The sequence below is a fragment of the Gavia stellata genome, chromosome 27, assembly GCF_030936135.1.
Source record: "Gavia stellata isolate bGavSte3 chromosome 27, bGavSte3.hap2, whole genome shotgun sequence".
Taxonomy (NCBI): Eukaryota; Metazoa; Chordata; class Aves; order Gaviiformes; family Gaviidae; genus Gavia; species Gavia stellata.
In genome coordinates, this window is record NC_082620.1 from 776523 (window position 1) to 800014 (window position 23492).

At 59.0% G+C, this 23492-nt stretch overlaps 3 protein-coding genes across 3 annotated transcripts; 2 read left to right on the forward strand and 1 right to left on the reverse strand.

Annotated features, from left to right (window-relative positions):
* Window positions 1–1364: 1364 nt before the first annotated feature.
* On the reverse strand, window positions 1365–5054 carry C27H1orf50 (chromosome 27 C1orf50 homolog). Its single transcript, XM_059830073.1, has 4 exons — window positions 4923–5054; window positions 3744–3830; window positions 2487–2618; window positions 1365–1705 (listed from the first exon to the last, which is right to left on the reverse strand). The coding sequence occupies exons 1-4, from the start codon at window positions 5052–5054 to the stop codon at window positions 1523–1525; spliced, it is 534 nt and encodes a 177-aa protein (XP_059686056.1). The 3' UTR covers window positions 1365–1522.
* A 215-nt stretch (window positions 5055–5269) lies between these two features.
* Window positions 5270–13584, forward strand: P3H1 (prolyl 3-hydroxylase 1). Its single transcript, XM_059829908.1, has 15 exons — window positions 5270–5737; window positions 6193–6345; window positions 6566–6755; window positions 7227–7358; window positions 9406–9545; window positions 10284–10373; window positions 10488–10540; window positions 10910–11031; window positions 11198–11325; window positions 11423–11518; window positions 11649–11799; window positions 12307–12424; window positions 12634–12709; window positions 12882–13022; window positions 13104–13584. Exons 1-15 carry the CDS (start codon window positions 5270–5272, stop codon window positions 13227–13229), a joined length of 2184 nt encoding a protein of 727 aa, XP_059685891.1. The 3' UTR covers window positions 13230–13584.
* Window positions 13585–16794: 3210 nt separating this feature from the next.
* On the forward strand, window positions 16795–21003 carry CLDN19 (claudin 19). The gene is made up of 5 exons (XM_059830062.1): window positions 16795–17017; window positions 18421–18585; window positions 18811–18898; window positions 19367–19513; window positions 20952–21003. The coding sequence occupies exons 1-5, from the start codon at window positions 16795–16797 to the stop codon at window positions 21001–21003; spliced, it is 675 nt and encodes a 224-aa protein (XP_059686045.1).
* Window positions 21004–23492: the final 2489 nt, after the last annotated feature.

The following is a 23492-nucleotide window of genomic DNA, read 5'->3' on the forward strand; positions in this document are numbered from 1 at the left end:
TCCAAGCCTGATGCACAGATTTAGCCCCGAATTGTGTCAGGCATCACCCAGCAGAGCTGAAGGCAGCGGTGTCTTCCTCAGCAGTGGGTAAGGAGGGATGGGGCAATGCCTGGGAAGGTCACTTGGAGCTGAGTGACCACCTGGAACAAGCAAGCCCCCAGGAAGGTGAGCAACTGCTGCACCCAAGGCCGTGCCATGGGGAACAGAGGACACCGCTCTTCCATCACCATCTCAGAAGTGAGGAGAGCTCAACTGCAAATGTGGGTGGAGGTGGTGCCTCTTGGTGGAGCCCAACCGCAAGTGTACTTGCGGTTGGGCTCCACCAAGAGACACCACCTCAACCCTTCGTAGGCCCAGACCAATTCCCCTTCCACAAATGGTCCCCAACGTTCACACGTCACCAGCACAGGAGGAGGCTAAGGCCAGTGTGCACATGCAATGCCTTGAGCAGCACGTAAGGTCACTACATTGTCATCTCAGGGCAGTGAACAAGTCATGGGAGGATCCAACTAGATCTGACGTTACATGCCAGGATCCAACCTGGACATCTTCTTCTCCATCAGTACATTCCCACCTTGGCTCCTTGCAGAGCAGGCGAGCTCCTGAAGGAGCCCTGTGCAGCTTGGCAGAGGGAGAACAGCTCAGCAGCTCTGATCTCTGCCTCTCCCCAGTTCTTGGTGGAAAAAGAGAGGCTGGAGTTGTCCTACCAGCCCCACATGCCACCAAGTCTCCCTGGTAAAGCCAAAGGGATGCTTGCCATGCAGACAGGACACAGGGCCTGTCTTGGAGGTACATCCGAGATCGATTTTTTTATTTTCTCCACTGCCCTGGCACAGAGGCATTCAGTATCCCCGCACATTCCCATCTCACCCTGGCAGCTCAACCACTCAAAGCCAAGGGGAACACACGAGGACTGTGAAACACCCACCTTTTGAAAAGCACCTGCAGCCTGCATGGCACTTTTGAGGATGCTCTTCCCAGACAAGAGAGCTCCAGGTCACCCTGTGTGACAGACTCAGAGGTTTGGACCAGCTGGGACAGAGACCAACAGACTCAGGTCACAACAGACCTTTCTGGGGGGGGTTTCAACTGCCAGGCCAGAGAGCTTCCTAAATATAAGCATTCTAATGAGGGGCAAAATCCAGCCCTGAAATCATTACCTGCCGCAGGTAGTCACAGTGAGGTACACCAGAGCCGGACAGGTAGGACATATTTTATAGCATTATCACATGTGCCCCAAGCGTTTTTGCTTTTTGCCCCAAGCCCTCTTGGAATTGACTCCACCTGATATTATCTGCCTCTCGCTACAGCTTGGCATAAGTCAAAGAAATAAATTACTCAATTACTAGAAAATCCAGTAAGACTGAATGCAGAATTAGTCTCGTTAAAGCACAGAGCAAGTACTGGCGGCATCAGCATTTTTGTTTTTTGGTCTCTTTCCTTGCCCTGCCTTTGGCAGCATGCAGGCACTGCGTGTCCTCACGCAGGGACTCTGCACAGGGGTCCCGTATGGTCACTTGTGTCACTTGGTGAGGCCCTGGAAGTTGGGCTCTGTACACGGGGGCAGCGCTGCCTGACGGCTCAGCAGCTTGTCCAGGATATTTATTTCAGCATCTCGTCTCTCAATGTCCTCAAACGGAGTCCAGGACATGTCATGCTGGAGCTTATAGGCACCGAGAAATTCGTGGGGACTGGTCCCCCATTCCTGGAAGAGAAAGGAGAGATTCACATCGCTGCTCAGCTTCCCTTGGAGCTGGGCTGTGCTGTCCCTCACCCCAACCTCTGCCCATGCTGGATAGCCCTACCACCTCTGAAGCAGTTGCAGCTATGTGACCATTCCATTTTCTAACCTAAAAATAGGCTCAACTACCCCAAGTCTAAGACCAGGTCAAGCTACAGTGCTGCTAACACAGGGAGGCTTGGGGATACAAGATCTTGGACCAGATGATCTCCAGAGGTCCCTTCCAAGTCCTCTCATTCTGTAATTCTGTGATCTCCCTGACCTACACAGAGCTCCTCTACATGCTCGGCGCTTTGCTCTGAAGCCTTCACCCTGCACGTAAGAAAACAGGTAGCCTGGAAGGAGGATACCTGCAAGACCACCCCTACCAAGCGGCAGATAAACTCACTCCCTGGACTGAAGCCCCCAAGAAGACTGCTGCCAGACAGCCACACTGGACAGGCAAGGCCCAGGGCACATTTGCAGTTCTTTACTTCTAGAGAAAAAACTGCAGGGACCGAAAGGCAGAATTCAGGTCCGCGCACCAAAGGTCTTCTTGCCCACCATTCACCAAGAGCTAAGAGAACTTCATAATATGGCTCTTATACCAGCAGAGTAACTCAGACCAAGGACAAACACCAACTGAGCAGGAGCCAACAAATGCCTCCATCAAGTTGCTGCTTTTGCCTGAGATCCAGAAGTGCCCAAGCACCAGAAACGTGGTTTTTTTCCCCTCCCTGCTTCCTCAGGGGCTGTTACTACCCACCTTGGGAGACAGGATGGAGAAGTATCGCTGGCCACTCTCCCGCCTGTACATGTAGTAAATGTTTCCCGGCTTCTTCACGAGGTTGCAGGCCACGTGGTGCAGATCAGCATCTCTGTTAGCTTCATCCAAGACCTAAAAAAACAAATTTAAAATTTCCACACTTGAAATAAAATGACAGCACGCTATCGCCTCTCAGCCAGAGCCTGAGATACATCACTTGACACACCGCTCGCGAGGCGTCATCCTCCCTGGCACACGTCTGGCTTCACATGGCACATCTTTACTTGCCCCAGGAAGGAGACGCTTTCCAAAGAGATGAAGTTTTCTCCAAGTTTCCCCTGTCAGCTGGATCTCAGAGCCCCTGCACCGCTCCATGGAGGCAGAGATACCTCCAAGCATCAAGGACCTCTTCACCACAGCCCCAGGTTCACCTCTGTGCCCAACCCCACCACGTGCTGGACTCATTCCTCGTCTCCGTACACAGCTGTCGGACCTTGGGGGCTTCCCTGCTGAGGTCCCCTGGGGAAGGGACAGCAAACAAAGGGGAATTCATCTCCCCGGCTCCAATAGCCGACTGCTTCACAGCTCCGGCTCCAGCAGTTAACAATTTTATGACGTAGTGGCCTTGATGGCAGCAGGCCAGTTGCAGTGACTGGCAGATCCTTTCCCACTCAGGCACTGAGATTTCACCCCCAAGGGTGAAGTCTGAATTGAAGAGGACAGCCGAGCCCCGCTGGGCTTGCTGCCGGAGCCACCTACTCCAGCAAATGAGCTGGGAGAAGCTGGAAAGCCAAGCCCGTCGTCCGATAACAGCTCATCTCTCCCAGGGGCTCAGATCCAGCCAGAGCCACATCGTCACCCCACTGCGCCGGGTCCTCACGGGAGCACAGCGCACATGCTATGGTGACAGGAGTTGTCTGTCCCAAAACCAGAGTCATCTCTTTGTTCTTCCTGACACCTGAGCTGCTTTTGACTGGCTGCCCTCGCCCCTCTGCCTTAACAGAAGTCCTCCCTGATGCACAGAGGACTCGGGGAAAGCACCAAAAACATCCTCCGCTGTCCCCAGCTGATACCAGACAATAAACCCTCCTTATTTTCCCACTGAATCTTCTCTTCTCTACTTGGCTCCTGGCCATGATTCACATCTAGGCCACAGCTCTTCCCAAATGTCTGGCAGTTAAGACAGACACTCATCTCCCCCCGCCTCGCAAGCACAAGGCAACAAGCCTTCTGCCCAGCTTGCGGAGCTGTCCTCACCTTCCGAGCCTGCTCCTGCAAGTACCGGATCTGCTCAGCAATGACGGTCAATTTATTGCAGGCGTTCGCTCGGATGAAGGTGTCTGCCTGCGAGGAAGAATAAGGTTCGATCAGGACAGGGAAGAGCCGTGGCCCTTCGGACCTTGCCACGCTGGCTGTGCACTGGAGACGCAGCGGCCGTGGCCTCAGTCGAGGCTTTAACGGGACTGTGGGTGGTGCAGGAGCTGCCCTGCGTGTGGCTGGGGGGCAGCCATGGCACCCGTGGGCAGTGGGGTGACAGGCGTGGAGCAGGGACCAGGCACTGGGGTGTGCCTGGACATGCTGGGTGGCAGTGGAAGGGGGCAGTAGGACCTACTGGGAGGCACTGGGGTGGACGGAGAGGTAGTGGGATGCACTGGGAGGAGGCAGTAGGACTTACACAGAAGCATTTAGGTGGACTGGGTGGACTGAGAAGCTCTGTGGAACATACTGGACTGGGACGCAGAATTGGAAGGCAGTACGATGTACTAGGAGGCACTGGGGGGATAGTAGAACATACTGGGAGGCACTGGGGTGGGCTGAAAGGCACTGGGATGAACTGGGAGGCACTAGGAGGGGCAGTAGAACATATCAGGAGGAACTGGGATGGACTGGGAGTCACTGAAGGAGAAATAGGACGCATCAGGAGGTGCTGGGATGGACTAGGAGAGCGGGTGGTAAGGTGCACCTGGACACACTGGGGTGGTCTAAAGGCAGTGGGACCAACTGGGAGACAGTAAGGCATACTGGGATGGACTGGGAGCTTAGTGGGATGTTCTGGGAGTCACTGGGGGGGGCAGCAAGACCCAGCGGGAGGCACTGAGGTGCGATGGGAGGTACTGGAGGCGTAGCGTGGCACACTGGGGAACACGGGACGGTACTGGGGGGCACTGGGGCATACTGGGAAGGGACAGTGGGATATGGTGGGAGGCACCGCGGACCACGGGACACACCGGGAGGCCGCCGGGGAGACCGGAGAGCAGTGGGACGTGCCGGGAGGCACGGTGGCCGCCGCCAGCTGAGGAAGCCCTGGAGCCGGCCGGGGAGCAGCGGGACACCGGGGGACAGCGGGACACCGGGGGACAGCGGGACACCGGGGGACAGCGGGACACCGGGCCCGGCCCTGCCTCCGCCGTCCCACCGCCGGGGCCCGGCCCTCACCTGCTGCACCTGCCGGGCCAGGGCCACCAGGTCCCCGGGATCCCCGACGCGGGCGGCGGGACCTGTGCTGCCCTCCACCAGGGCCAGGCCCGCTCCGCCGCCGCCGGGCTCCGCGCCGCCCTCCGCCGCCATCACCGACCGGCCAAGCCCCGCCCCTTCCGCCCAGCGGGGCGGAGCTTCCGCCGCGGGGCGTGACTACGGCCGGTGCTGGGGCGGGGCTACAGGCGGCGCGGCTGCGGGCGCTGATTGGTCGGCGGGCGGGGCGCGGCGGCGGGGGCGGGGCGCCGCGCGGCCCGGTGCCCGGTTCGGGGGCGGGGCGTCCGCGGGCGCGGCCCCGAGGCTCGGCCATGGCGCTGCCCGCGCTGCTGCCGGTGCTGCCGCTGCTGGCGCTGCTGGCGCGGGCGGCGACACCACCGGAGCCGGTACCGGGGCCGGTACCGGCCGACCCCCCGCTGCCGGCGCAGCCCCCGGATGCTCTGTTCGCCGCCGGCGCCGAGGCGTACGCTCGGGGCGACTGGCCCACCGTGGTGCTGCAGATGGAACGGGCGCTGCGGGCCCGGGCGGCCGTGCGCTCCCGCTTGGTACGATGTCGCCTGCGCTGCGCCAACGCCACGGCCGTACCGGCGGAGGGGGCCGAGCCCCAGCCCGAACCGGTGCTCCGCGACCTGCTCTTCTTCCGGGGGCTGCTGCGCCGCGCCGCCTGCCTGCGGGGCTGCGGGCCCGCCGCGCCCTCCCGGTACCGACTGAGCGACGAGCTGGACCGCGAGTTCAGCAAGCGCAGCCCCTACAACTACCTCCAGGTCGCTTATTTCAAGGTGCGGGACCGGCGGCGGGAGCGGGGAGGCGGCGGGGGGGGGGGGCGGCGGCGGCGGGACCGGCAGCGATCCCGGGAAGGGAAGGGGGGTGTCTCGGTGCGGCGGGATGCGGGATGGGGGGGATGCCCGGGGGGATCCCGGGGCGGGGGGGACCGAGAGAACGGGGCGGGGGCGATCCCGGGGAGGGGGGGGGGGGGCCGGGACCCGGGAGGGGGTCGGTTGGCCGCCCCGGCGGGGTGGGGGGTGTCGGACGGCGGCCCCGGGCCCTGCCCGCCCCTCCCCTGCCCCCCCCCCCCGCAGTGCCACGTCGGAGCTCGCCGGAGCCTCCCCCGTCACCGCCCTCCGCCCCGCTGCGGGACCCCCGTGATGCCCCGGGGACGGGGGTCCCCTCTGCACCCCCGGGGGGGGGGTCCGCGCCGTGGGGCGGGCGCTGTCTCACCCCCCGTCCCTCCCAGATGAACCGGCCGGCGCAGGCGGCGGCAGCGGCCCACACCTTCTTCGTGGCCAACCCCGGGCACCAGGAGATGAGGCAGAACCTGGAGTACTACCACGCCATGGCGGGGGTCCGCGAGGGTGACTTCACCGACCTGGAGGCCAAACCCCACATGGTGAGACCCCCCCCACCGCCTCCGCTTCGGGCAACCCCTCCAAAACACCCGTCCGCTGCTGGGCCTGGGGTAGTCACACCACGGCTGGTGGCTCGGCAAAGCTCCCGAGATGCCACCTTGGTGCTGTGAGGTCCATCCCGTGGGGACAAGGCACCCCGGGTGCTCCGTCACGGGGAGCGGGGCGTTGAGCTCCCCCCCGTCATTTCTCATCCCTCTGCAGAGCGAGTTTCGGCTGGGTGTCCGGTTTTACACAGAGGAGCAGCCGGCCGCCGCCATCCTGCACCTGGAGAAGGCGCTGGAGGAGTATTTTGTGGCGGACGCCGAGTGCCGCGCGCTCTGCGAGGGACCCTACGACTACGAGGGCTACAACTACCTGGAGTACAACGCAGACCTTTTCCAGGCCATCACAGGTGAGAACCACGCGTGCTGTGTCCTGTATGAAGAGCTGGGGACAATCCTGGGGGGTGGTGGTCCCCAAAGACCTGGGGGGTGGTGGGTCCCCAAAGAGGGCAAACCCCACCCTAGGTTTTGCTAGGAGGAGCGTGGCCAGTAAGCGGCAGGAGGTGTTTGCCCACGCTCAGTGCTGGGGTTGATGCCCAGGAACCCTCCGCATTCCAGACAGACATGGAGAAACAGGAAAGGGACCATCAGAGGGTCACCAAGACACAAGGGTGGGAGGCTGAGGATGGTCACTCCTTCCCCAGAAAGCAGCCCAGCCCTAGTCTCACAGAGGTGGGCGACCACCATCCTTGAGGGTTTCCACCACCGAAAAGCTGCCAACAGCCTTGCGGCGAGGAGGAGGTTGGCATGGAGACCCCCAAGGTCCTGTCTACCACCCCTTGGGTGACCATGTGCAGTGACACCAGTGTTTTTTCCACCAGATCACTACATGCAGGTGCTAAGCTGCAAGCAGGGCTGTGTTACGGAGCTGGCCTCCCAGCCCGGCCGGGAGAAGCCCTTGGAGGATTTCCTGCCCTCGCACTTCAACTACCTGCAGTTTGCCTACTACAACAGTAAGCACCTCGTTGCCCCGTTCTCCGTTGGCCATTGGCACTGACATCGTGCTCTGCACTGGCCGTTCTTCACGGGCGGAAATCATAGACTCACAGGACGGTGTGGGTTGGGAAGGGACCTTCAAAGATCATCTAGTCCAACCCAAGATGCAGGGATGTTTTGCGCGAGACCACGTTGCTCAAAGCACCGTCCAACCTGACCTTGAACGCTTCCAGTGGTGGGGCATCCACCACTTCTCTGGGCAACCTGCTCCAGTGTTTCACCACCCTCATCATAAAAAAAAATCCTCCTTATGTCCCACCTAAACGTGCCCTCTTTCAGTTTAAGACCATTGTCCCTTGTCCTGTCACTACAAGCCTTGGTAAAAAGTCATCTCCATCTTTCTTGTAAGCCCCCTTTATATATGGAAAGGCTACAAGAAGGTCTCCCTGGAGCCTTCTCATCTTCAGGCTCAACAACCCCAGTCCTCATTGGAGAGGTGTTCCAGCCCTTGGATTGTTTTTGTGGTCCAACTCTGGACCCACTCTAACAAGTCCATGTCCTTTTTGTGCTGTGAACCCCAAAGCTGGATGCAGTGCTCCAGGTGGGATCTCATGAAATAGAGGGGGAGCATCACCTCCGTTGACCTGCTGGCCACGCTTCTTGTGATATAGCCCAGGATACGCTTGGCTTTCTGGGCTGCAAGCGCACATTGCCAGCTCACATGGGATTTTTCGTCCACCAGTACCCCAAAGTCCTTCTCCACGGGGCTGCTCTAAACCTATCCATTCCCCAGTCTTTACTGATACTGGTGGAGCACTGCCTACTTGACCTTCCTGAAGTTCATAGGATCATAGAATCGTTTAGGTTGGAAAAGACTAAGATCATGGAGTCCAACCATTAACCTAACGCTGCTAAGTCCACCACTAAACCGTGTTCCTAAGCACCTCATCCACATGTCTTTTAAAAACCTCCAGGGATGGTGACTCTACCACCTCCCTGGGCAGCCTGTTCAATGTCTGACAACCCTTTCAGTGAAGAAATTTTTCCTAATATCCAGCCTGAACCTCCCCTGGGACAACTTGAGGCCATTTCCTCTCCTTCTATCGCTAGTTACGTGGGAGAAGAGACCAACACCCACCTCCCCACAACCCCCTTTCAGGCAGTTGTAGAGAGCAATGAGGTCTCCCCTCAGCCCCCTCTTCTCCAGACTGAACACCCCCAGCTCCCTCAGCCGCTCCTCATCAGACTTGTGCTCCAGACCCCTCATCAGCTTCATCGCCCTTCTCTGGACACGCTCCAGCACCTCAATGTCCTTCTTGGAGTGAGGAGCCCAAAACTGAACACAGGATTCGAGGTGCAATTCGAAGTTCGCACAGGTCCGCTCCTCCAGCCTGAAATGTGCCACAGGAGAGCTGGGTCTTGCTGCGCCTGGTTGCAAGAACCCTCCATGTCACTTTAGATGCTCAGTTCCCCGGCATCTTCGCTTTCCAAGTGAAATAACAGCCTAGAGAAGTGTTTTCTTTTTCTCCTGCCAGCTACCCGCCTCTTCCTCCAAACCACAGAGGCATCCTCCCCCTCCAGAACAGTTAGTTATAACCCAGGCAAATATACCCAATTTTGTTTTATTTTTTATTCACCTCCTTAGAAAAAACTAAACTGTTTCTGTGCAAATTTCTCCAAAAGGACGGGAAAAAAAAATGAAGTCCAAGAAGACTGAAAGGCGTGAAAGTGGGTCAGGATGCTTAAGTGGCTGAAAATTGCAGGTTAGCTTAGAAGTGGTTGGGTCTTTCTGCCTGGAAATAGGTTTCAAGATGTTTTCCAAGTGAGAAAACTACCCAAGCAGTGGCCCTGATTTCTGGTGAGATGATTTCTGGAGGCAGGAGAGCGCCTCGGACTCTTAATTTGGCCTTTGTGGCAGCAGTTGTCTTTGCTCCAGGGTATCTGCCCTACTTGGGAGACCCTTTGGAGAACAAGGACTTTCTCTCTTGTTTCTCCTCCATATCCGTGTTTGCTCTGTCTCTGATGCTCTTGGACGTGCTATAACAGCCCCGTTTCTCTTTGCAGATGGGAATTACGAAAAAGCCATTGAATGCGCCAAAACCTATTTGCTCTTCTTCCCAAACGACGAGGTGATGAACCAGAATTTGGCCTATTACACTGCTGTCCTGGGGGAAAACCTGGCAGGACCCATCCAACCCCGAGAGGTGAGCGACCAGCTGAGCTGAGCCATTGCAGGGACATCTTCTCCCCTCCTTGGGGACCTTTGCAGAGGTTTGGGAATCTGCTTTGGATGGGTCTGCTCTGGTCCAGCCACCCTTCGGTGGCAAGGTGGAGGGGAATGGATGGATGCAAGACCCAACAAGCTGGAAAATAGCTGAGAGACTGAAAAACATCACTAACAAGATATCTGTGGCTAAGTGAAGGCTTGATGGCTTGCACAAATGGACCAGCTCTTGTGGGAGAGGTTTGGGAGAGGCAGACGGACAGGCTTTTTAGGAGGGTCTAAGCCCACCTCTGCTGCAGACTTCTACAACTGACGTGTAATTGCTTAAAAAGGGGAAGATTTAGCTTCAAACCAGCTGGATCTGGATGCACGGGTGCTGCCTGGGAGGTGGTAGGCAGGGATGGAGGTCTCTGCCCCATGTCAGGAGGAGCAGGGAAGGGAATCTGCTTCTAAAGAGCTTCCTGCAGGAGGGACGTGCCTGTGCCTCTGTCTCCCCCGTCCTCTCCCCAGGGCTCATCCACACGGGACAGGGAAGTTCATGCAGGATGGGGAAAGCCACTTGCTTCCCGGCTGCCAGAGGGACTGGGAAACCAGGGCTGCGGGTCTGGAGCAAGGACTGCGGGAATGATGTAAACCCTGCACCCTCCTGTCCTTGCTCAGGGTCTTTCCAGAGCCCTCGTGCCGTGCCCTCACCCCGTCCCTCTGCCCCTCGCCACAGGAGATCCAGGCATACCGCGAGCGAAGCCTGATGGAGAAGGAGCTGCTCTTCTTCAGTTACGACGTCTTCGGCATCCCCTTCGTGGACCCGGTGAGTGGTGCTGGACCAGGCTGGACACGGTGGCCAGGTGGAAAGGGGATGAGGTGTCTGCGTCCCAGCCAGATCCTCGTCCAGCTCCTGATGCGGTTGTTCTTCTGGCTGCAGGACACATGGACACCCGAAGAGGTGATACCGAAAAGGCTGCGAGAGAAACAAAAGTGAGTGCTCTCCCAAGCTGATGGCCAAGCCTACCCAACGGGGGGACCGACGGGACGTACCCCTCTTCCTCCCTGGGATTTGGGCCAAGGACCATGGCCATGGAGCTGCTGCCAGGGGGGGTTTTTGGTGTTGGGGCTGGGAGAGGCTGCTGGAGGGCAGAACTTTGCTCCCCATCGGCCCTTGGGGTGATGGGGATGGCTAGGTCATCCCAAGCAGCCTGGGGTAAGGGATGCGTTGAGATGATTCTCTCCAGCCTTGGGCTTTGTCACCGGCCCCTGGAGACAACTTGTCCTGCCCTTGTCCTGGTGCCCCTCGTTGGCGACGCGGGGACTGTGGGGTGGTGGAGCTGATGGCTGCCACATGCCCAGGGTGGAGCGGGAGACGGCGGCGCGCATTTCAGAGGAGATCGGCAACCTCATGAAGGAGATCGAGACGCTGGTAGAGGAGAAGGCCAAGGAGTCTGCTGATATGAGCAAGTTCATCCGAGAAGGTGCAGAGGGCCGGGAGGGGAGGTGGGATGGGGACCTCCATGTTCCCTGCTGCCAGCTCACGGTCCTTCCACGTGGGTGGTGGCAGGACCACAGCTTCCCCCAGCGCTGTACCCCAGAGTTGGTGGCACCCATCCCTGTGCCCTCCTGATCCTGTTTGCACTACAGGTGGCCCCTTGGTGTACGAAGGAGCCAGTGTCACCATGAACTCCAAGACCCTGAACGGCTCCCAGCGCGTCGTGGTGGACGGAGTCCTTTCCGCTGAGGAGTGCCGGGAGCTGCAGAGACTCACAAACGTGAGCACAGGGACGGGAGGAATGGGCAGGGATGGGGCAGGCGATGCTGAAGGGTCCCATCCTGCGGCTCAGAAGTAACGCCGATTGGGTTTTGCAGGCAGCTGCCTCAGCCGGGGACGGCTATCGTGGGAAGACATCTCCCCACACCCCCAGCGAGACCTTCTATGGCGTGACTGTCCTCAAGGCCCTCAAGGTTAGGGTGCCTGTGGGGAGCGGGGAGAAACAGGCTGTGGGGACAAGGAGGGGGGGTTTGAAGGCAGGCAGCTGCCCGTGCTTGCCCAACCTGCCTGGGGCTGAGCCTGTGTCCTGTCCGTCCCCCACAGCTGGGCCAGGAGGGCAAGGTGCCCCTGCAGAGCGCCTACCTCTACTACAACGTGACGGAGAAGGTGCGACGCATGATGGAGTCCTACTTCCGCCTGGAGGTCCCGCTCCACTTCTCCTACTCCCACCTGGTGTGCCGCACGGCCATCGATGGTGAGCACGGCCTCAGAGGAGCACAACCCAAGGAGAAGCAAGTCTCCTTCAGCCTCTTATCCTGTCTGGGTCCCTTCCAACAGCTGGGGTGGGCTGGTCTTGGACTTTCCCTTGGAGACCTCCTTGCTGCTCCCTAACCTGCTCCTTTTCCCAAAAGGGAGGTGTGGGGAGCTTGTCTCTAAGCCCGGTTTGGGAAGATGAGTAGCTCTGTTGGTTGCCTCCAGTGGGGCAGCTGGCTTCATGCCATACTGGATTTCAGCACCCGGAGGCATTTGGGATTGGGTGCTGGGAGAGGCTGTGTCTGGAGGGCCCTGGAGATGCCATGGGACAAGTCAACGGAGGTTTGTGCCACCTGAATGGCCTCTCATGGTCCACGCTTCAGCGAGTGGAAGGGCTTTAGGCTACAGGTGACTTTCTTGTCACCTCCAAGCACATGGTGCTTGGGGACAGACCCCGGACCTGCAGGGACAAAGGGATTCTGACGCGCCAGGTCTTGTTCCACCCTAGAGAAACAAGAAGGCCGGAGTGACAACAGCCACGAGGTGCACGTGGACAACTGCATCCTCAACGCGGAGGCCCTGGTGTGTGTGAAGGAACCTCCAGCCTACACCTTCCGGGATTACAGGTACCAGTGGTGTCTATCAGCCAGAGCTTCCCCACCTGAGGGCACCGTGGCTCGGTGGCACCTGGGTCGGGAGGAGCAGGATGGGAGGACAACCCGAGCTGGGCTCTCCTGCCTCTGGCTCTTGCTGTGGTGTTGGGGGAGCTCCCAGTCGCTGGAGCTGTGGCCTGGGGTGATGGTTGTCACCTCCCCTTGTCCCCTGCTTCCTTTAGTGCCATCCTCTACCTCAACGGGGACTTTGAAGGAGGAGCTTTCTACTTCACCGAGTTGGATGCCAAGACGGAGACCGTAAGTAGCTCAGCTCCTTGAGGATCCATGCGTGACCCCGACACCAAACCCAGCTCCTGCCTGCTGGCTCCGTCCCCTCTGCCACCGCAAGGGATGAATTTGGGCTGGGGGGGACCAACTCACCCCTTCGCCCGCTGGGTGCATCCTGACCGGGGTCTCCCATCCATCGCAGGCGGAGGTTCAGCCACAGTGTGGTCGTGCCGTGGGCTTTTCCTCCGGTTCAGAGAACCCCCACGGGGTGAAAGCCGTGACCAAGGGCCAACGCTGCGCCATCGCCCTCTGGTTCACCCTGGACCCTCGGCACAGCGAGAGGGTAAGCTCCCCACCCCCGGCAGCAGGTGGGTTTTTGGGGGGGGACAATGGCCATGCTTACCCCCGTGGGTCTGCCCCACAGGAGCGCGTGCAGGCGGACGACCTGGTGAAGATGCTTTTTGGCACGGAAGAGGGGGATTTGCTGCGGGAGCCAGAGCCGGAGCAGGAACCGCCGGCTGCTGTTGCGGTGGGGAAGGATGAGCTGTAACGTCCCATAGGGACCAGGACGTCCCTGCCGGGACCAGCGACACCAGCGTTGTGGCTTCAGGCTGCTCAGCCGTGGGGCTGCTGGACGGGACCCCCCTCTGCCCCCAGCCGACACGGGATGGGGAATTGGGGGATGCCCTGCACCACCCCTGCAGCATCCAGCATCCTCCCTGCGGAGCTGCCGCTTGACCTGGGGGTGTCACAGAGACTCTGGGAGGGGTGACATGGGGGACAAGGGAGGGATGCTCTTTTGGGGGTGAGGACCCGGTGCCACGGTAGCACACACGTGCCTTTCCGCTCGGCTGAACCTGCGGCTATTTAAGTGCCTTCTGCAGAAAATGGGTGAATAAAGGCGGTTTTTTTCTAAGCTGTTGCTTGGTGAGTGGGGTCTGGCGGCTGCTGGTGGCCGGTGTTGGGATGCATCCGTACCTCCTTGCAAATGCTTACCCAAGGGTTTTGCAGCCCTGCAACCCCAGGAAGGGTTTTTTCTGGGGCCAAGGAGGACTTTCTGAGGGGCAAGCAGGTCCCATGGACGCTGCAACCCCTACATAAGCCCCACAGCATCCCCTGGACCCTGCTCCTGCAGCGTGGGAAAGGACCCACGGATTTTGGGGAGGAGGGAACCGTCCTTGAACAAGAAGGACATTGAGCACCCTCGCACCCCCCGAACAGGGCATCAAATTGTTCCCGTGGGTGTCCAGCCCCGGCCATTACCATAACCATCCAGGGAATGTGAGTAAATAAATCCTGCCCCACGCCACCGGAGCCGGGCACCCCCATAATATTTGGAGAGGGCGTAGGGCAGGCCCTGTTCAGCATCGCGGTGGGAGGGGGCGGTCCTGGGGGTCGGTTTCTCTGGGATGAATGGATGGTCCTGCTGGTGGTTGCCCACCATCCCGGTGTCCGACCCCGGCCGGCCAAGCGCGTGAGCAGACTGCTGATGAGGCCGGGGCGGTTAACGATTGCCAGGTCCCAGGGCTGCCGCTTGCTTGGTGTCACCGGGGTGGTGGCACGTGTCCCCCCCCCACAGCCCATGTCCCCACTCCTGCAGGGGGGACGCCGCCGTCAATGCCGGCCCTTGTTGATGCTGCGGTGGCATGCCAGATTCCCCCCGCGGAGAGGTGAGGGTCAGGCCTGGCGGCGTGGGGGGCATGACCCCCTCTCAGCTCCCCTGCCAAATTCCTGGAGCCACCCCCGGGGCCTCTGTGGCTGGAGGGGGGGTCCCGGCCCACGGCAGGAGTGCAAGGGGTCGGGGATGGGGTGGGGGCTCACCTCCCCCAGTCCCCCCTCTCTGCCTCCCTTGGGGACCCCCATTTTCCCATCTCCCTCCACTGTCGCTTGGGGGGTCCCATGTGCCCCAAGACCCAAATCTCCCCCCCAGGACCCAAATACCCCCCACGCCCCAAATCTCCCCCCCAAGACCCAAATCTCCACCCCACCACGACCCAAATCTTCCGCTCCGCAGACCCCAAATCTCCCCCCAAGGCCCCAAATCCCCACCTCAGACCCCCAATCTTAACCCCCCCAGACCCAAATCTCGCCCCCCTCTGACCCAATTCTTCCCCCCAGGATCCAAATCTCCCCCCCCCAGTCCCCAAAATCCCCCTCAGACCTCAGATCTTCCCCCCCGAGGACCCAAATCTCCCTCCAAGGCCCCAAATCCCCCCCTTACACCCCAAATCTCGCCCCCAGGCCAGAAATCCCCCCCTCAGACCCCAAATCTCAACCCCCCAGGCCCCAAATCTCCCCTCCAGGCCCCAAATCCCCCCCTCAGACCCCAAATCTCCCCCCCAGACCCCAAATCTCATCCCCCCAGGCCCCAAATCTCTCCCCCAGACCCCAAATCTCATCCCCCCAGGACCCAAATCTCCCCCTCAGACCCCAAATCTCATCCCCCCAGGACCCAAATCCCCCCCTCAGACCCCACATCTCAGCCCCCCAGGACCCAAGTCTCCCCCCCAGGCCACAACTCCCCCCCTCAGACCCCAAATCTCAACCCCCCAGGCCCCAAATCTCCCGCCCCTCCGACCCAATTCTCCCCCCCAGGATCCAAGTCTCCCCCCCCAGGCCCCAAATCTCCCCCCTCAGACCCCAAATCTTCCCCCCCCCCCAGGCCCCAAATCTCCCCCTCAGACCCCAAATCTCATCCCCCCGGGCCCCAAATCTCCCCCCCAGGCCCCAAATCTCAACCCCCCAGGCCCCAAATCTCCCGCCCCTCAGACCCAAATCTCCCCCCCAGGATCCAAGTCTCCCCCCTCAGACCCCAAATCTTCCCCCCCCAGGCCCCAAATCCCCCTCTCAGACCCCAAATCTTCCCCCCCCAGGCCCCAAATCTCCCCCCCTAGGACTCAAATCTCCCCCCCCGGGCCCCAAATCCCCCCCTCAGACCCAAAATCTCAACCCCCCAGGCCCCAAATCTCATGCCCCTCAGACCCAAATCTCCCCCCCAGTATCCAAGTCTCCCCCCCCAGGCCCCAAATCTCCCCCCTCAGACCCCAAATCTTCCCCCCCCCCCGGGCCCAAATCTCCTCCACAGGCCCCAAATCCCCCTCTCAGACCCCAAATCTTTCCCCCCAGGCCCCAAATCTCATCCCCCCAGGCCCCAAATCTCCCCCCCAGGCCCCAAATCTCTCCCCCAGGCCTCAAATCCCCCCCCTCAGACCCCAAATCTCATCCCCCCAGGCCCCAAATCTCATCCCCCCAGGCCCCAAATCTCCCCCTCAGACCCCAAATCTCAACCCCCCAGGCCCCAAATCTCCCCCTCAGACCCCACATCTCATCCCCCCAGGCCCCAAATCTCTCCCCCAGGCCTCAAATCCCCCCCTCAGACCCCAAATCTCAACCCCCCCAGGCCCCAAATCTCCCGCCCCTCAGACCCAAATTTCCCCCCCAGGATCCAAGTCTCCCCCCCCCAGGCCCCAAATCTCCCCCCTCAGACCCCAAATCTTCCCCCCCCAGGCCCCAAATCTCCCCCCCAGGATCCAAGTCTCCCCCCCCCAGGCCCCAAATCTCCCCTCTCAGACCCCAAATCTTTCCCCCCCAGGCCCCAAATCTCCCCCCCTAGGACCCAAATCTCCCCCCCCCGGGCCCCAAATCCCCCCCTCAGACCCCAAATCTTCCCCCCCCAGGCCCCAAATCTCCCCCCTCAGACCCCAAATCTTTCCCCCCCAGGCCCCAAATCTCCCCCCCCGAGGTCCCAAATCCCCCCCTCAGACCCCAAACCTCCTCCCCCCGGCCCCAAATCACCCCCCCCACCCCACTTCCCCCCCGGACCCAATCCCCCCCCCCCCCCGATCCCTCCGCATCCCCCACAGCCCCCCCTCCCCCTCAGGGCCCACCTCGGCCTTTTCCCTCCTCCCTGCACGCTCCGCGCCAGCTCCGCGGGGGCGTGGCTGGGGTGGCGGGGGCGTGGCCGGGGGCGTGGCCGGGAGGGGCGGGGGCGTGGCGAGGGCGTGGCCGGGAGGGATGGGGGCGTGGCCGGGGGCGTGGCCGGGAGGAGCGGGGGCGTGGCCGCGGCGGCGGGCCGTGGCGGGGAGCGCGGCGCGGGCAGGCGCGGGGCGGCGGCGATGGGCGGCGGGGCGCGGGAGCTGGCCGGGTACCTGGCGGCGCTGGGCGGGTGGGTGGCAGCGCTGGCGGCGGCCGTGCTGCCTCAGTGGAGGCAGAGCTCGTACGCGGGGGACGCCATCATCACGGCCGTGGGGCTTCACGAGGGGCTGTGGATGAGCTGCGCCGCCCAGAGCACCGGGCAGGTCCAGTGCCGCCTCCACGACTCGCTCTTCTCCCTCGACGGTGGGTACGGGGGGGCCAGGGCCCCGTGGGGATGAGCCCCGCTTCCTTCCTCCGTGGGTCTGACCTCCCCTAAGTGTCTGGGCTGCCCTTGCCCCTTGCGAGTCTGAGTCCCTCTATGGGTTTGACCCCCCCCGTATGGGTCTGAGCCCCTCTGTGGGTTTGACCCCCCTCCCTGATATGGGTCTGATCCCCTCTGTGGGTTTGAACCCCCCTTGTATGGATCTGAGCCCCTCTGAGGCTTTGAACCCCCCCCGCGTATGGGTCTGAGCCCCTCTGTGGGTTTGAACCCCCCCCCTGTATGGGTCTGATCCCCTCTTATGGGTTTGAACCTCCCCCATATGGGTCTGAGCCCCTCTTATGGGTTTGACCCCTCCCATATGGGTCTAAGCCCCTTTTATGGGTTTGACCCCCTCCCTGATATGGGTCTGAGCCCCTCTGTGGGTTTGAACCCCCCTTGTATGGATCTGAGCCCCTCTGAGGCTTTGAACCCCCCCCGCGTATGGGTCTGAGCCCCTCTGTGGGTTTGAACCCCCCCCCATATGGGTCTGAGCCCCTCTTATGGGTTTGACCCCTCCCATATGGGTTTAAGCCCCTTTTATGGGTTTGACCCCCTCCCTGATATGGGTCTGAGCCCCTCTGTGGGTTTGAACCGCACCCCCCCTCCAACAGGTCTGTACCCTGTCCATGTCTGAGTGCCCCCGTGGGTCTGAGCTCCCCTGGCCCCTCCAGTTGTCTGAGTCCTCGGCAGGTCTGAGCCCTTCTCACACAGCCCCCCAGCCATGGGGCTGAGCCCCTCTAATGCGCCTGACCCCCCTCGGAAAGGTCTGAGCCCCCTTTACCCCTCCACTGATCTGAGCCACAATGTGGGTCCAAGCCTCCCCCCTCCACCCCATGCGTCTGAGCCCCTCTTGGCCTCCAACACCCCCACCCCGGCTCTGAGCCCCCCTTGTCCCCATCGGTTTGAGCCCCTTTGTGTGCCTGAGACACCCCCCCCACCCCTGTGAGTTTGAGCTCCAGGGTGGGCTTTCGGAGACCAACAGTGCCCCATGGGGACATCGCAACCCTGCTGGGGCTGTGCATCACCCCTGTGGCATTTGGGGACCGTGGTCCCGCTGTGGGCAAGGCGTTTCCCAGCCCAGGAAATCACGGCGAGGATGAGTGTGGCCGGGAGGAAGGTCAGGGAAGGCATCGGGAGCGGTGAACCCAGTTGAGCTGAGGTCTCCCCACCAGCCGCGTGGGGAAGGGGTGACACTGGAGCCACGCAGCGAGGACAGGGTTAAGGACAGGTTCATCCCCTCGTGGGACGAGGTGACCTTGCTTTCCCAGACCGGCTGTGGCCGAAAGCACACGCTGGCGAGCGGCTTTTCTTCCCCCCCCCCCCCCCCCCCCCCGCTGCCTTGCAGTTCACATCCAGACCTCCCGGGCTCTCATGGTGATTTCTCTCCTCCTGGGCTTCTTCGGCATCATTGTGAGCGTGGTGGGCATGAAATGCACCAAAGTTGGCGAAGAGGATCCCGTTACCAAAAGCCGCATCGCTGTTGCTGGAGGTGTCCTCTTTGTCCTCTCCGGTAAGGCAGCTCCAGCCTTTGCACCGCTCTGATACAGAAGACCTCCAACACCTTTTAAAAGCTGTTTGATGGAGGAAGGGGAGAGGTTTGGTGACGGGCTGGGTGTTGCTGGTGTTCAACGCTTGGTGTCTAGTTGAAGTTGGCCCTGCTCGTTGCAGGGGGGTTGGACTAGATGACCTCTAAAGGTCTCTTCCAACCCCAACCCTCTTGTGATTCTATGGCCAGGTCTGTGCACGTTGGCCGCCGTGTCCTTGTATGCCACACAGGTGACCTACGAGTTCTTCGAAAAGAGCACCGTCCCCATCAACGCCAGGTAAGAGCCCGGCTCAGGGCGTGCTCTTTACCTGAATCCCAGCTTGTCCCTGCGCTTCCCATAGGACCACCTCTTGCCGGTTTTGACTACATGTGGGGTCATAGGCAGATGTGCCACACGGTGTGGGACCTATGCCACCCCACAGCTGCCATATCGCAGAAGGTCTCTCCCCAATGCCAAAGCTTTAGTCGGTACCACCGCCGACTTTGCACTGGGACAGAGTAAGAGCGCTCACATGGCGTTTCGGCCCAAGGGAGGATTAAAGCACTGGGAAACCTGGTAGCTGGATCCGGCCAACGGGAAAAATGGGGATGGCCAGAGAGGAGAAGACCCAACATCTGCCTCGACGCCGCCCGTAGCCTCATCAGGGCTTCGAGCATCCTTGTGTCCACGGGGTCTTCATCTCAATTTGCACCTCTGCCTTTTCTGCCCCCCCTCCCTGATGCTCCCCTCTCTCTCTCGCCACAGGTACGAACTTGGCTCTGCTCTCTTCATCGGCTGGGGGGCCGCCAGCCTCACCATGCTGGGGGGCTCCCTCCTGTGCTGCTCCTGCCCCGCCAAGGAGCGGCGAGGACAGCAGTACTACCGGCAGTCGCAGCCTTCGACGGCTCGGGAGTACGTCTGATCCCTAACCCTGCCCTCCTGCCGCCCAGCGCCTCCCTCCCCTCCCAAAAACCGGCAAGACCCCGGCGCTCCCACCCCCGTGGTCCCGGATGCCCCATGAGACCTTTTTCTCCTCATCATATTCCAGGTTTCAGCACCGTTTGCAGCGCCATCCTCTAAAATAGGGGGGTTTGGGGTCATAGCTCCCGTATCCATCCTTGTCAGACTCCCCCCGAGCCGGGCAGGTTGGCCCCTCCGGGGTGGCCGGGACCGTGGGTGGCTGGACCGCGTCCGTCTGTCAGGCGGATGCTGCGGAGCGACGGCAGCAGCGGGGCGATGCCGGTCCCCGCGGGGGTGTGCTGCCCAGAGGTGCTTTGTGCTGTGACCCCCCCCCGCCCCGGCATCCTGCAGCCCTGTTTTTGGAAGCAAGCGAGGAGCAAAGCCGGCGCTCGGTTTTCCCGGGATGAAGCTGCTGCCCACCTCCATCAGACCCAGCCCAACCCGGGGCTCGAGCATCTCCGCGCCCCGCTTTTGACAGAGGGATGCTTTCGGGGTGCGAGCGTTCCCCTGCCTCATTGCTACCCAAAAGCAACATTTTTAAAATTATTATTAATTCTTGATTCGAGCCCAGTCGCTGGTGCTCCAGCTGAGCTCTGCCAGCTAAAATCTGCCCTGGGCTCGTTTCTCACCAGGCACAAGTATGTGGCCTCGTTAAGCAGAAGAAGAACTGGCGCTGGTCAAATTAAAGCAGGCAAAACGGGGCTTTGAACACAAAGCAGTGGTTTGTTTTTATTTTTGGTGCCCAACGCAGCTATTTCAGGTAGCAGATGGACAGACCCATGAATTTTGACGCCTCCCCGCTGTGTCCAAATCCCTCTTCCCCCGACAGGATCCCCTGGAGCGGGCGGTGAAGTCTTCAAATGCCGACGTGCTAATTGCCTCCACCTCCTTGTACCTCCTCTCGACCGCTACTAACTGCTCTGCAAACGCCGCAGCTCCAATTTCATCCGTAAATCCCCCAAAAACCCTCCGTATCTCCATCCGTCCATCCATGTTGCATGTGCTGTGCTGGCTAACCTGCAGGAAAAAACAGTGGAAATGATCCAAAGAGCTTGATTATATATTTTTTATTATTTTTTTTTTAAATCCCTATTAGCTGAAGTAGCTGATTTTTTTTTTTTTATTTTGCTCTATTTTATTTCCTTTTACTCTATTATTTTACTCTATTTTATTTTATTTTGCTCTATCTTATTTTCTTTTACTCTATTTTATTTCATGTTACTCTATTTTATTTTATACTCTTATCTTATATATACTCTTATTTTATGCCCATGCACTGCTTTGGGTCCCGGTCCGTGCGGGAGGGGAAGCAATGCTATTTTTGCCCTGGGGGGGGTGATTTCTCTCTGTCCCGCATGACTAACAGCCCTCTTTCTCTTTTAAATTGCAGACCCCCTGTAAAAATGTCTTCTTCACCCATCAGGGGAGAGCAGTGCTTATAGTCTGTCTTCACCCATCAGGTGCTTGGTTGGCTGAACCCAACTTACGGGGTTCCCTTCCAAAAACACACAGCAAAAGCTACTGCAGTGCGGATTGAAAAGGAAACTCGTGCTTTAAAAACCCCAAAAAATCACTCAAAAAGGCGTTTTTATATCAAGAGTACAGTGTTGTGTAGAAGAATGTTTTTATTCTTTTAATACAAAATTGCATTAACTTTTCTATGGGATGCATGGCCGTGGGAATGGGACCGGTTGGGATTTTTCAACGCATTTTTTTTTGCTGATTGTTTGTACTAAAAATTGTGACTCAATGGTATTAAAATATTTCCGATCATGGGCATCTTTCTAAAATCGTCTCTTTGTTCTCCCCGTTTCCAAATCTGAACCAGTCCCCTGCCAGGGACTCCTTTCCTGGCTCAAAGCAACTTCTGCAGCATGGTCCAGGCAGGAGATTCTCCCCCATGCCGAACGGTTTTTGCCCTCCTGGGCAGGTGCTGGCCAAAGATCTTGAGTCTTTTGCCATGTGTTGCTCTCGAAGGAGGGGATGTGGCTTAAGAATTGCTTAATTTAAGGCTAAACCCATGGAAAAGCCCCGATGTCCCGTGCAGCCCGGTTGCACCCAGCGTCTCCTGCTTGCAGCCGCCACTTGGTACCTCCGCAGGGCTCTTCCCAAGGCTGAAACGCCACCAGCATCCTCCTCTCGTTGCCCCTCTTACGGACCCTCAAAACTGGGCTCTCCCTTATTTTCTCCCATTTTCCAGGAATTCAGGGCTGGCTTCTGCCTAACCGGGCACTTTCCTAATTTAAACTGATTTTTGCTTTCCCCGCGGAGGGGCAGGACCCCCCTGTGATGGTTTTCCTTGGGGGATGATGCTTTCCATCCAGGTTTTTGCACAGCCAGTGTCTTAGCTCAGCATCCTCGTCCTGCCCGTGGCACCTGATCCACAAGTACACCCCATCCCCTCTCCGAAAGACAGGATTTGGGGTCATTGGTGGCTCCCGTGACATCTCCACGGGTCACCCGAGGACTCCCTGGGAATGGACGTGCAGGCTGGAAGCACATCAAAGCCAGGGGGTGGGAAAATAGCTGAGCAGCGATAACGTGTTCGGGGGTATAAAGGCCCCCACTGTCCTCTGGACAATCCCTCGTGTGTTTTGCACAGGGCAAAGCGGGATAAAATATGGGAACGGGACGCCGGGATCACTGCGGTGCGTGGGATCCGCCTCCACCCACATTGCGTCCAGGCTAAAACACGGATCCCCCCCCCCCCCAACACACTTCTTTTATTTAATAAAACCGGTATAAGGAACAATATTTAGGTTTCTGGTCATACCTCTCGCTTGCTTCCAAGGCCCTGTGAAATAATACTCGTTTTTGAATAGGCAGAAATAAGGGAAGAGGGAAAATGACTCCCCCAGACGCCAAGATCGCAGCAAATCTCACCAAATTGCCACGGCACTGAAATTCCACATAAATAACGGAGTGGGATAAAAAAAAATCGCCTTTTTTTCTTAAAGAAAAATAAATTATTAAAATTAAAATTCCGTTTCAGCGCCCTTTGTTATATTTAGCACGAATATGTTTCTGCGGCTTCGTTGCCCACGGCCGGGGGCCCGCGGCCGGTCCACACGCAGAAGGGCTTTTCTCATGCCTCTGAGCCATGAATGGCTTAATTCAACGATGTTTTTATTCATTTTTATTGTTTTTATTCATTTTTATTTGTTGGCCTGCCCCACCAGCATCTACAGAGTCCTCTCCACCTCTTTGAGATGGTCCCATCAAAGAAAACATCTTTATTTCTTTTTTTTTTCCGTGCCGCAGCAGCGTTCCCCTGCGCAACCTGTGCTAAACCACAAAGATTCAGGGCTCCTATCAGCACCATTTTTTTTAACACATGGGTTTTACAAACCTAGTGGGACACAAGCTCTCATCTTCACCTTCGTTAACCAGGGAAATGATCTTTATTATTCATTGATCGATAGATCTACCCCTCTGCCTGGATCTTTTCAACCCTCCAAAAGGTTTCAATTGAGAATCGACAAGGCAGATCAGTTTGATGTATAATAAACTGACTGTTTAGAGTAAAAAGTAAAAATAAACCTATTTTATCGGTGTCGCCAAGGCACGCACCTGCAGTTTAGTGCTGCGTGGGGTCACACCAAAATTTCACGTGCCACGGATGTCCAAGTACCAGAAATTCCCGAGCTGCAAATGTTGGAAAATGAAGGTGCGCAAACCCTCCTGGATGTTTTCAGCACTAATTCGCCGCTACATGCCCAAGCCTTGGACCTGCCATGTGCCAAAATCCCGGGAAAACAGGATAACCCAAAATAAAGCCACAGCAATCGCATACGTCAAGCGCCCGGGTGCCTCTGCGGGGCTGAAGCTCGAGGATTTGCCGAGACCCTGGTGCGCTGCCAAAATCCCCGCAGCTCCATGCTGCGGAGGATTAACTGGAGGGGAAAAAACCAACCCAAAACAAAGCGAAAAA

Excerpts from the sequence above, each read along its gene's own strand:
- C27H1orf50 (XM_059830073.1), bottom strand. The coding sequence starts at position 5,054 with ATGGCGGCGGAGGGCGGCGCGGAGCCCGGCGGCGGCGGAGCGGGCCTG. Across the intron at positions 3,831-4,922 it reads TGGCCCGGCAGGTGCAGCAG|GCAGACACCTTCATCCGAGC; the intron begins GTGAGGGCCGGG and ends TCTTCCTCGCAG. Across the intron at positions 2,619-3,743 it reads TGCAGGAGCAGGCTCGGAAG|GTCTTGGATGAAGCTAACAG; the intron begins GTGAGGACAGCT and ends TTGTTTTTTTAG.
- P3H1 (XM_059829908.1), top strand. The coding sequence starts at position 5,270 with ATGGCGCTGCCCGCGCTGCTGCCGGTGCTGCCGCTGCTGGCGCTGCTG. Across the intron at positions 6,756-7,226 it reads CCTTTTCCAGGCCATCACAG|ATCACTACATGCAGGTGCTA; the intron begins GTGAGAACCACG and ends TTTTTCCACCAG. Across the intron at positions 11,800-12,306 it reads GTGCCGCACGGCCATCGATG|AGAAACAAGAAGGCCGGAGT; the intron begins GTGAGCACGGCC and ends GTTCCACCCTAG.
- CLDN19 (XM_059830062.1), top strand. The coding sequence starts at position 16,795 with ATGGGCGGCGGGGCGCGGGAGCTGGCCGGGTACCTGGCGGCGCTGGGC. Across the intron at positions 17,018-18,420 it reads CTCGCTCTTCTCCCTCGACG|TTCACATCCAGACCTCCCGG; the intron begins GTGGGTACGGGG and ends GCTGCCTTGCAG. Across the intron at positions 18,586-18,810 it reads TGTCCTCTTTGTCCTCTCCG|GTCTGTGCACGTTGGCCGCC; the intron begins GTAAGGCAGCTC and ends TTCTATGGCCAG.